The sequence below is a fragment of the Coregonus clupeaformis genome, unplaced genomic scaffold, assembly GCF_020615455.1.
Source record: "Coregonus clupeaformis isolate EN_2021a unplaced genomic scaffold, ASM2061545v1 scaf0239, whole genome shotgun sequence".
NCBI classification, from domain to species: Eukaryota; Metazoa; Chordata; class Actinopteri; order Salmoniformes; family Salmonidae; genus Coregonus; species Coregonus clupeaformis.
In genome coordinates, this window is record NW_025533694.1 from 206249 (window position 1) to 218783 (window position 12535).

The 12535-nt window shown below is 42.1% G+C and overlaps 1 protein-coding gene across 1 annotated transcript in view; it reads left to right on the forward strand.

Annotated features, from left to right (window-relative positions):
- The window catches only part of LOC121543035 (glutamate receptor ionotropic, kainate 2-like), a 151108-nt gene extending 145240 nt beyond the window's left edge, over nucleotides 1-5868 (forward strand). The window contains exon 16 of the mRNA XM_045214344.1: nucleotides 5486-5868. Coding sequence (XP_045070279.1) covers nucleotides 5486-5650 — 165 coding nt within the window. The 3' untranslated portion in view covers nucleotides 5651-5868. The remainder of the gene's footprint in view (nucleotides 1-5485) is intronic.
- The last annotated feature ends 6667 nt before the right edge of the window (nucleotides 5869-12535 follow it).

Below are 12535 nucleotides of genomic sequence, written 5' to 3' on the forward strand. Positions count from 1 at the left end.
AAGCCCCCATATCGATGATTCAGAGCTCCTAGTCATGAAGTGATGTTCACAGAGTCCTTCTGTCAACGACAACACACACAGCACAGCACTACACTCACAGACCAGCCAGGGTAGACAGGAGGGGAGGTCCCCCATCAATAAATCAAATCAAATCAAATTTTATTTGTCACATACACGTGTTTAGCAGATGTTATTGCGGGTGTAGCGAAATGTTTGTGCTTCTAGCTCCGACAGTGCAGTAATATCTAACAAGTAATATCTAACAATTTCACAACATATACCCAATACACACAAATCTAAGTAAGGAATGGTATTTAGAATATATACGTATATGGACGAGCAATGACAGAGTGGCATGGACTAAGATAGAGTAGAAGAATATTATAGAAAAGAGTATATACATATGAGATGAGTAATGCAAGATATGTAAACATGTGATTAGTGTTCCATTTCTTAAAGTGGCCAGTGATTTCAATAGACAGCAACAACCTCTAATGTGCTAGTGATGGCTATTTAACAGTCTGATGGCCTTGAGATAGAAGCTGTTTTTCAGTCTCTCGGTCCCAGCTTTGATACACCTGTACTGACCTCGCCTTCTGGATGATAGCAGGGTGAACAGGCAGTGGCTCGGGTGGTTGATGTCCTTGATGATCTTTTTGGCCTTCCTGTGACATCGGGTGCTGTAGGTGTCCTGAAGGGCGGGTAGTTTGCCCCTGGTAATGCGTTTGGCAGACCACACCACCTCTGGAGAGCCCTGCGGTTGCGGCGGTGCAGTTGCCATACCAGGCGGTGATACAGCCCGACAGGATGCTCTCAATTGTGCATCTGTAAAAGTTTGTGAGGGTTTTAGGTGCCAAGACAAATTTCTTCAGCCTCCTGAGGTTGAAGAGGCTCTGTTGCGCCTTCTTCACCACACTGTCTGTGTGGTGTCATTGGATGTCATTGAAATAATCATAATGAAGTATAAGGCTAATACAAACCCATAAGGAAGGTTGGTAGTGAGTAGAGTAGGGAATAATAGACAGCCGAGCCAGAGAAAAGAGAAGGAGAGTGATGATTTAATAGAAACCTCAACATCTTTTGATGTTGATCATGATCTCTTCTTGGTGTTCTTCAGCATGTCTTTGTGTCAGACACAGCAGTTGAAGAAGATAAGGTTCACACTCTTATCAGCTCAGAACTAGGTGGAGGAGCGTGTCATACAGATAGCAGATAGATCTAGACAGAGAATAGACCTCACTCACATATCTGTTTTCAGGAAGACTTGAGTAGTTGTCAGTTGTCAGTCCATTTCCAAAAGTTTTTTTGTGTAGCATAACATTTTATTTTCACACTAACTGTGCCTGTATGCTACAATTATGTAAGTTATGTACCTCAATATTTTAACATCCAATTGATAACCAACAAAGGTGTGTATTGCTTTTCATAAATTCTCATAATCATTTTTATTTTTAATGTCAGATCATCTGTGAAGCAATACATGTTTTACACATCCAAAGCAAAAAGACATTCACCAAGAGATTTGAGCCTCACACAACCACAATGTGTAGGTTAGTATGTGTGGTACATTGCTACTGTTTTAACTGTAAAACCTTGACACGATATGCAGTGTACCAAGTATTCCCAAATCAATTCAGTAATTCGTCACATTTGAAAATACCTGATATTGTATTTAATTGCACAAGATCCTTTACTTGAATGTGTCTACAGTACAGGGTTGTTTTTCACCACGATGCTGTAAGTGTCAACTTGAAAAATGTGTTACTGAGCATCTCTTTGTTGGGTTAGTCATGCTTGATAGCGCACACCCTGCAATTTGCATTTTATAATTACTTATTTTTTGTAACTTTGAAAGGATAAAGAGAAAAATAAATAAATAAAGGAAGTAATTTATTTAATGTTATGAGCCATACACCTTATAATGTGAGCATTTGTTAATATTATTTGCCAAATCCAAAAATACATGTAATGACATTAATTGTATGTTTATTTGAAATTATTTAAATTTACTTAACTCAGATTGTGATACAGAATAATTAGGTTTTCAGTCTAATATTTTCCACTTGTTATTAACTTTAATAAAAGATTGAGAAACATTTGAGGTTTTAGTAGGCTTGTCATTCTGCTTCACCCAATGAGGACTTTCTCTCATAACTCCACACATTTCCATCATCACAACATGGCTGGCTTTCAGAAAAATACCATGATCACCATGGTTATCCTCTTCCCTCTCTTCCTCCTCTTCCTTCTCCTCCACCTCTTCCTCTTTCTCATGCCCCTCTTCCTCCTCTTTATCCTCCTCCTCCACCTCTCCATCCTTCTCCTCTTCCTCCTCCTTCAGCTCCTCCTCATCTTCCTCCCATTTCTCCTCCTCCCGCTCCTCCTCCTGCTCTTCCCTCTCTTCCTGCCTGCTGCTGAGGGTGCTGCAGAGTAACCTGGCTCTCCAGGGACAGGGATCACCAGCTGTGTGTGAGGAACCATCCAGCTCCCCGCTTGCACACACACACACACACACACACACACACACACACACACACACACACACACACACACACACACACACACACACACACACACACACACACACACACACACACACACACACACACACACACACAGGAATGTATGCATGCACTTATATATGTGCACACACACACACACCTGCTCGGACAGATGTGCACACACAGACACCCATTGACTACACACAAAAAAAAAGTGACTATTCATCTCTTGCTTGTCCTCCATTTCTCCATCATGCTGTCATGGAGTGAGAGCTGGAGCTGGAGCTACTTTAGTGTCTTTCCATCCCAGCTGTTATACCCAACCTGAGCAGCAGCTCTGGGGGTCTATAGATCCTTGTAGGTGGTGGTACAGACTGACTGGGCTGTACTGTACATGGGCAGCCTGCAAAATACCCACCATGGCCTTCTTCCATTAAGGTAGTAAAAAAGCTGTAAGGCAGTAAAAGTGTTGGATTTATTATTTCTCCATCTCACCTCCTTAAGTGGACGTTTTCTTCCTGTCTTCCTCTGAGCCAGCCCAGTGTGCTCTGAGACCTGAGACTGTTCAGCTCAGGATTGGGTTGCTGGTGGTTGGGAAATGTCGTCGTAAATACTCTGTAATTCAATAGCCACCACTAAACAGCCACCATCAATCCAACCATGAGCCCAGCAGCCATGAGGCCATGATGGAGATGTGTCCCCTGAGTCAGGGAGGGTTTTCTTAGCCTGCCTGGAAAGCCAGATGGGTGGGGTTTTACTTTTGGGACTTTTCTATTGGTCCTAGATGGCCACTAAGCCCACACACTTTATGAGTGGAATGATATCCTAGGTAGAACATGCTATTCAATCTCTCTTTCCCAGAGAAAATCAATAGCCATGAAAAGCATGTTTTCTGAAGGGCTTGTAGTCAATCAGCAGGACTTCAAGGAGTAATTCCTGCAACTCCATTTGTAGCTTTTTACTGTACGTTTTTTTTTCGGGAAGAAGACGAACAATATGATATGATATAGATATGATTTATGAATATGATATACACATACTAACATATAATAACATATACACTCAGATAGGTGTATACCTTCATACACAGCTTATACACCCATATCCAAATACTCCATATGAATAGAATTTTGATTGGTGGTGAATTGATATGATTGTTGGTATGCTGGAAAGCAAAAGCATTAAAACATTTGCATGGGTGGGAGTCCTATAGCCAAAACTATAGAATGTGTTAATGTGAGATACCTGTTCATTAGGACAACTCATAACAATGTCATAACCCAACAATTGGTCATAGATGAGGAATAAATGCACTAAGGAGAAGGCTGCCTGTTAGGTTAGCATTGGCATGAGTCACTGAATGACACTCAATCACTAGCTGACTTAGCAGCATAAAGTCTTCACTGTTTTCTTCATCCCTGTGTTCTTGTTAGTAGACCAACCCAGCCTTCAATTGCTTGAGGTGGGCAGAGGCCTTATTTCTCTTGACAGGATGCTTGACCCCTTTCACATTCCAGCTAGTAAGGTAGACATCCCTGTGTTCTCTATCAACTCAATTGAGGTTCTCAATTATTTGGCATACGTACTGTACCAGACATTACCATAGTGACGTTGTAAAATACAAGTTTTGTTTTTATGTGAATGATTTAACCTAGACTCGAAAAACGACCCCCTCTTTTCAGCTGCAAACAACATTGTATTAGTCCCTTGAAATCTGTTTCCCCAATAGTACCTCCAGGAATAGCAGTCTCAGGTTTAGTTGAGTCACTCTGCGTTGTTCAATGCATCATTCGCAAATGCCAGAGTAGCTTTTGAGAAAAGGAGAAGGAAGCTGAAGAGGCAGCATCGTAATTGGCCATGCAGCTACATGGAATTTGAGTCAGACGAGATGTAATATGCATCAATAAGTCATGCTGCTATCTGGGCCTGGGCTCCGGCTGGGCTGCCTGGCAGAGAGGGGTGAGGGAAATCTGCCATGGAGAAATCGCTTTAGCTAGCCTAGGATGCTCACTGTGTGTGTGTGTGTGCATGTGTGTGTGTGTGGTGTGTGTGAGTGTGAGTGTGTTTGCGCACTTGCGTGTGTGAATGTGTGTTCGCTCGTCCATGTGTGTGACTCCAGATGGACTCCAGCATCTCGGCACTGTGCACAGCTTTCCTTCTAACCCTCTTCAATCCACCCTTCCCAATGCATTACCCCCCCCCCTAGACCATCTAGCCCTTCCTTCATCCCAACCCCTCCACTCACCAACCAAACTTCACACCTGTGCTTGATTTGAAACTGAATCGTTGCCAGGGATAAAGGCATGTTTTAATTAGCAGTATGTCAACACATTTTAATAATTTTAAGCTATTAATGCAAGCCACCATAACCAGGTGTTGCTGTACATGATCAAATAGCTGTACCGTTGTAGTAAAGATACTTATGATACTGTAATAACAGTCTGTGGATAAAGTTAATGTTTCTCATCTCTTTGAAAACATCATGTTCTTAAATCTCTTGTCTCCCAATGCAAGCAGAAGCCCTGCCAACCTCCAGTGCAAATCCTGTCCCGATTCCCACCTACATCTATCCCCCTTATCCACCTACTACACTCAAAGACTATGGACATGCAACCTCCATTCAAATCCCCCAGCCCCAGCTAGAACTCCAGCCCCAGCCCACCCACCCTTTCCTGAGCCAGCTCCTCTCTCCCTTGCCTGCTCTGTGTCACCATGGCAGCTCTCAGAGAGGGGGCTGTAGAAAGCCTGCCCTGGGGGAGGAGCAGCTCTGCAGTGGTCTGCTTCTTTACTGGAACTAGAGGAAGATCTCTCTGAAATCCCTGTTTCTCTCTCTCTCTCTCTCTCTCTCTCTCTCTCTCTCTCTCTCTCTCTCTCTCTCTCTCTCTCTCTCTCTCTCTCTCTCTCTCTCTCTCTCTCTCTCTCTCTCTCTCTCTCTCTCTCTCTCTCTCTCTCTCTCTCTCTCTCTCTCTCTTTCTCTCCTACAGAGGTCCTTCTGCAGTGCCATGGTGGACGAGTTACGGGTGTCCCTCAAGTGCCAGCGGCGCCTCAAACACAAGCCCCAGCCGCCCGTCATGGTCAAGACAGAAGAGGTCATCAACATGCACACCTTCAATGACCGCAGACTGCCAGGCAAAGAGACCATGGCCTAGAACAGGGCTCCATCTCTCTCTATCCCTCTAACTCTTTCTCTCTCTTTATATCTCTCTCTCTGCTGGAACTGGGAGGCGTGTAGGGTGCAGAGACACTGGGGGAGGGAGAAAGGGTGATAGTTGATTTATGTGAGTGTATTTGGGGGGGTAAGATAGATGGGAGATGAGAAGAAAAGAGAAGAGAAGAAGAGAGAAGAAGAGAGAAGAAGAGAAGAGAAGAGAAGAGAAGAGAAGAGAAGAGAAGAGAAGAGAAGAGAAGAGAAGAGAAGAGAAGAGAAGAGAAGAGAAGAGAAGAGAAGAGAAGAGCAGAGGAGAAGAGCAGAGAAGAGAAGAGAAGAGAAGAGAGGAGAAGAGAAGAGAAGAGAGGAGCAGAGAGGAGAAGAGAAGAGAAGCGAGGAGAAGAGAAGAGAGGAGCAGAGAAGAGAAGAGAAGAGAGGAGAAAGAGAGGAGAAGAGAAGAGAGGAGCAGAAAAGAGAAGAGCAGAGGAGAAGAGAAGAGAAGAGAGGAGAAGAGAAGAGAAGAGAAGAGAGGAGCAGAGAGGAGAAGAGAAGAGAAGAGAAGAGAAGAGAAGAGAAGAGAAGAGAAGAGAAGAGAGGAGCAGAGAAGAGAAGAGAAGAGAAGAGAAGAGAGGAGAAAGAGAGGAGAAGAGAAGAGAGGAGCAGAGAGGAGAAGAGAAGAGAAGCGAGGAGAAGAGAAGAGAGGAGCAGAGAAGAGAAGAGAAGAGAGGAGCAGAGCTGCTCTGATCACTGACTGGACTGACTGTCTGTCTTCGTTGTTTCTAAACACTTAGCTAGAGATGAAAAGAGATTCAACAATGTTTCCTGTGGAAATAACTTGAACCAACATGGGAGCAATTCAATGTGAGTTACCTCATTACTCTACCTGGCAATGCACCTGAGCAAGGAGTGACCAAGTGGTGCTATGATTTAGTATTAAAAAAAGAGAGCGATAAACCCAGGATTCAGAGGAAAGGAGGGAGGGCAGGTTAAATTGAAAGTATAGAATATCATACAGGTGTATGTTTGGTTGTCCCTTAAATATTGATTCAATTTGGACCTGTGTTCTCTATCCCAACCACTCTCTCTCGCTCACTGAGTAGACCACATGCAGAGCTTGGTTAGGTAGAATCAGGGGAACGTACATCACTCACTCATAGTTATGGAGCAAACACATAGACAGACACTAATAGAAGAAACTGAGAGAAAATCAGTTGGCGAGTGTGTAAAGGATACATCTTTTTTTTTTTTTTCAACCATAGAAGAAGAGGGAGACCAGATGGGCTAGAAACAGCCAGTTCCAAATTAAACCCAAAGCCCAAAACACATTGGTGAGCAGGACAGAACTGCTCCCAACATGTACAGAGGCATTGTTTATTCATATGGTCCAATGTTGATGATTCAAGTTTGGAAATGCTACAGTACATCATCCATCAGGCAATAGGTGATTTCATTTATTTGTGTTGCAGAGTACTAACACTTTGTTAAATCATGGAGGATGTGAAACTTTTTTTGAATGAAAAAATATATACATATATAAATACAAGCAGAGACAGATTAGCGGGAGAGGGGCAATGATGTAATAGAGGAATTAGGTGATAGGAACTGGATGTGACATGAAGAGTGGCGGACATGATGAAAGTAGTAACCTTGGAAACCTTAGTAGTTTGAATTGAAGGAAAGCAGGACAGCAGGATTAGATTTTAAACAAAATTCACAGCAATCACACAACATGAGGAATTTATTTATTAAAGTATTTATTATTTTATTTATGAATTTCTTTATTTATATTTTCATGGACTGGATTTTCACAGCAGCTGCAAGGATACAGTACACACCTCATTTTCAGATTTGATGGGTACAATTTTGTTGTTTTTCTTTTTTGTTCGATGTCAAGTCTCAAGTTTCTTTTTATACTCTTGTGGCTTTTATTTTAGTAACAAAATCCTCACATTTACTTGTGCAAATGCAATTTCTATGAAAAAGTGTTTTTGTATGAAGAAAATCAAAAATTTTGTAATAATTTTTATCCACACAAAACATACCGTGGGTGTCAACACGGCAGACAGCGGGCCTCTCTCTCCACTGTGGGCCGTGTGGGTGTGGCTGTCCCAAGGGATAGCAGCCCCATCTAGTATAGCCCCGTCAGGCCTAACATAACCCCCTCCAGGGGGTCACGAGAACAACCCTCCATGGACCGGCTCACACCGATGGGGTCTCCGTGTCTAGTTAGAGGGGCACAAGAGCATTCTGGTAGAGCTTCAGTGGCATAATACATGTTTTGGAAAAACCTATTTTTATCATGTAAAGGAATCATATTTCAAAGAAAGATATTTTTACTTCAGGTGAAAGAAGAGTAATGATTACACAATAATTTGAACAATAAATATATATATATACACACACAAAGAAGTTGAAGTGAAAAGGACTGCCAACAATGCTTATCATTCTACACCCCTGATTTCCAATAGACTGCTAGTTCTCAGTGCTGAGAAATTGCGTGTAAATGGTTTTAAAAATGGAACAATATGTATTTAACAAAATAAAGAACACCTAACTAATTTTGAACATGTTATGAAAACTAAACGATGTGCACACAGTTTACTGTTTGAAGTTGATGCACAAGTTTAAAGAAAATAAAAAAAAATCTTCACAACTTTGTGGTGTCGTTCATTTGACACCATTACATTGTAACAGCTTGGATCAGACGCTAAACAGAACAAATATCAAAATGAACATGAAAGAAAACACAATAGAAGACTGATGGAATATGGGATTTATATATATATATATATATATATATATATATATATATATATATATATATATATAAATATATAAAAACACACACATCTAATGAAGAACAAAGCAAGTTGACATTGGGCGCAAAAGAAAAAGAAACCACAGCATTTGAACAAAAAGACAATTGTTCTCATAAGACTCCTTCAGTACTTTTTTTTCTGAAACGTTTTTTACCATACAATGTTGACTATGTGGCCTCACTCTGCATTTTTGTATACCATATCCCTCCATCTGGAGAGCAGCTGTGGAAACACTGACATTAATTAAAAAACAAAGGGCAATCAATCTATTAGGTCTATTTGAAAATCCATCTTTGACAGCCAGGTACACATGAAAGGATTCCTATTTGAAAGACACAAAATGTACAGAAATCTGCCATACATCTCCATTAATGCATTTATATTAGCAGTTAGTAATGAGTACACTATACAACAGTCCAGCTCATCTCTGAAATACATTTCTAGATGATAACAAGTAAAACGTGATTATCGAGGTACAGTGGGGAAAAAAAGTATTTAGTCAGCCACCAATTGTGCAAGTTCTCCCACTTAAAAAGATGAGAGAGGCCTGTAATTTTCATCATAGGTACACGTCAACTATGACAGACAAAATGTGGAAAAAAAATCCAGAAAATCACATTGTAGGAGTTTTCATGAATTTATTTGCAAATTATGGTGGAAAATAAGTATTTGGTCAATAACAAAAGTTTGTCAATACTTTGTTATATACCCTTTGTTGGCAATGACACAGGTCAAACGTTTTCTGTAAGTCTTCACAAGGTTTTCACACACTGTTGCTGGTATTTTGGCCCATTCCTCCATGCAGATCTCCTCTAGAGCAGTGATGTTTTGGGGCTGTCGCTGGGCAACACGGACTTTCAACTCCCTCCAAAGATTTTCTATGGGGTTGAGATCTGGAGACTGGCTAGGCCACTCCAGGACCTTGAAATGCTTCTTACGAAGCCACTCCTTCGTTGCCCGGGCGGTGTGTTTGGGATCATTGTCATGCTGAAAGACCCAGCAACGTTTCATCTTCAATGCCCTTGCTGATGGAAGGAGGTTTTCAATCAAAATCTCACGATACATGGCCCCATTCATTCTTTCCTTTACACGGATCAGTCGTCCTGGTCCCTTTGCAGAAAAAACAGCCCCAAAGCATGATGTTTCCACCCCCATGCTTCACAGTAGGTATGGTGTTCTTTGGATGCAAATCAGCATTCTTTGTCCTCCAAACACGACGAGTTGAGTTTTTACCAAAAAGTTCTATTTTGGTTTCATCTGACCATATGACATTCTCCCAATCCTCTTCTGGATCATCCAAATGCACTCTAGCAAACTTCAGACGGGCCTGGACATGTACTGGCTTAAGCAGGGGGACACATCTGGCACTGCAGGATTTGAGTCCCTGGCGGCGTAGTGTGTTACTGATGGTAGGCTTTGTTACTTTGGTCCCAGCTCTCTGCAGGTCATTCACTAGGTCCCCCTGTGTGGTTCTGGGATTTTTGCTCACCGTTCTTGTAATCATTTTGACCCCACGGGGTGAGATCTTGCGTGGAGCCCCAGATCGAGGGAGATTATCAGTGGTCTTGTATGTCTTCCTTTTCCTAATAATTGCTCCCACAGTTGATTTCTTCAAACCAAGCTGCTTACCTATTGCAGATTCAGTCTTCCCAACCTGGTGCAGGTCTACAATTTTGTTTCTGGTGTCCTTTGACAGCTCTTTGGTCTTGGCCATAGTGGAGTTTGAAGTGTGACTGTTTGAGGTTGTGGACAGGTGTCTTTTATACTGATAACAAGTTCAAACAGGTGCCATTAATACAGGTAATGAGTGGAGGACAGAGGAGCCTCTTAAAGAAGAAGTTACAGGTCTGTGAGAGCCAGAAATCTTGCTTGTTTGTAGGTGACCAAATACTTATTTTCCACCATAATTTGCAAATAAATTCATTAAAAATCCTACAATGTGATTTTCTGGAGAAAAACATTCTCAATTTGTCTGTCATAGTTGATGTGTACCTATGATGAAAATTACAGGCCTCTCTCATCTTTTTAAGTGGGAGAACTTGCACAATTGGTGGCTGACTAAATACTTTTTTTCCCCACTGTAGCTATGTAAGCCTATAGAGTAATGTCCCATGGGAAGATTCTGCGTGTAGACCGAGATAATCTTCCTGGACTGAATGGGATACGTGAATTCCGAACAGCATTAGTTCCAGTTTTGGGGTTTTCATCACTGGTTAGTTTGGACATATCAGGATTGGGCAAAGGAGGTGCTTAAAATGCCTCGCCTGGAGTGCTTTGTGCGTTTGCCCACACGGATCGGAAGGGGAGGCATTGGCTGAGAGTTCCCGTTTGTGAGGGTGGAGACTTCATTTTTGCCGGAACTGTCGATTTTTAACACGTATGAATACAGAGGTTAATCAGGCATCTGACCAAATTACGCAAGATTTTACTTAATATGCCATGCCATTTAGCAGACGCTTTTATCCAAAGCGACTTACAGTCATGCGTGCATAAATTTTTTGTGTATGGGTGGTCCCGGGGATCAAACCCACTACCTTGGCGTTACAAGCGCCGTGCTCTACCAGCTGAGCTACAGAGGACTACTTCTGGGTTAACAGAGATTAATAGAGCAGTTGTACAATTATTCCCAACCCATTGAAATGACACAAAATATATAAATGCAAGACTGTTTGTGAGGGTAATAACATGCACACTTAATGCACAAATGTATGTGCATACACAATGATAAACGGGTCCCAGTGACTCACAGGCTTTATTGGATGGGGATTGTTGTGGATGGGGAGACACTGTCCTTGATGGTAAGAGGAGAGGAAACTGCCTTCTAGCGTCGAGGAATTAAATATCCATAATGAATTAAAATAGAGGGAATTAACACAGTGAGTGATAAATAAAGCCAAATGACTGTCGTTAAGGGACAGTGGGGGTAGTGAGAGTGTGGTGGTAGCCTGCGTTACTTGTGGACCACGGTCACCAATTCACCCAGAAACAGACTCAGTCAGCAAACACAGGGAGGGTCAGACAAGGACATCACTTCCTCTTAGCCAATCCCTGATCTGACGATGACCCCTGACCCATACCCAGGGTATGACTCAGCAGAATGCTGTGGCTAATCAGATTAACTCTCCATCCTCACCCTGACCTGAGAGGTGGGATGGATAGGATGGAATGAATCTGGGGCAGTATTGTAGAGATGCAGCCAACAGATTTCATTTAGAAACATTTGTACTTAACCTGACTAACCTGCTGGTTTAGAAAGCTTTCCTCTTTTTCGACCTGACCTCTCAGTTTGCCAGTTACTTCATAACTGGATGTAGAGGACCCTGATCACTGTTGGCCTTTTTTGTTGTGTGTTGGTTGTGGCATAAATCTGCTTCAATACGTAGGTGACTTCTAAAGTTCAAAGTATCTGATAAGTGCAGATCTATCTAAGCAAGCTTTATGAATAAATAGCTTTTGAATACATTTGTAAAAATCAAATGGAAATGTACTTGTTTTGAGGTTGATACAATTGAACAGTAATAGATAGAATTTAAGGTTCAACAGAGGCAAAAACCATGGTATAGCTTCACCATGGATTCACCTTAGGTCATTCAGCAGCAGGAAAACGCTCTGTCCAAAAGACAAACCAAAAGCACACACCAATGTCCAAATTAGCAGTGGAACAGTGGTTTCCGCTGGTCGGCACTGTCTTCACCCTCAGAACTAACAAAACAAACAGTGGTGTGTAGCTAGCTTAGTGGGTAAGAGCGTTGTGCCAGTAACCGAAAGGTCGCTGGTTCTAATCCCCGAGCCGACTAGGTGAAAAATCTGTCGATGTGCCCTTAAGCAAGGCACTTAACCCTAATTGCTGACGTAAGTCGCTCTGGATAAGAGCGTCTGCTAAATGACTAAAATGTAAAATGTAAATGGTGTCTGTGTCCAGCTCACCACCAAGATACCAGCTCATTAAAAAACATTCCAATAGTAAGAAAACACATTCTGTGGAGGGAGAAAACATCCTTATCTGTGCCCTGCATCCTCAGGACTAATGCTGCCATTGTGTGGATCATTAGAACCTAGCCTGTGGT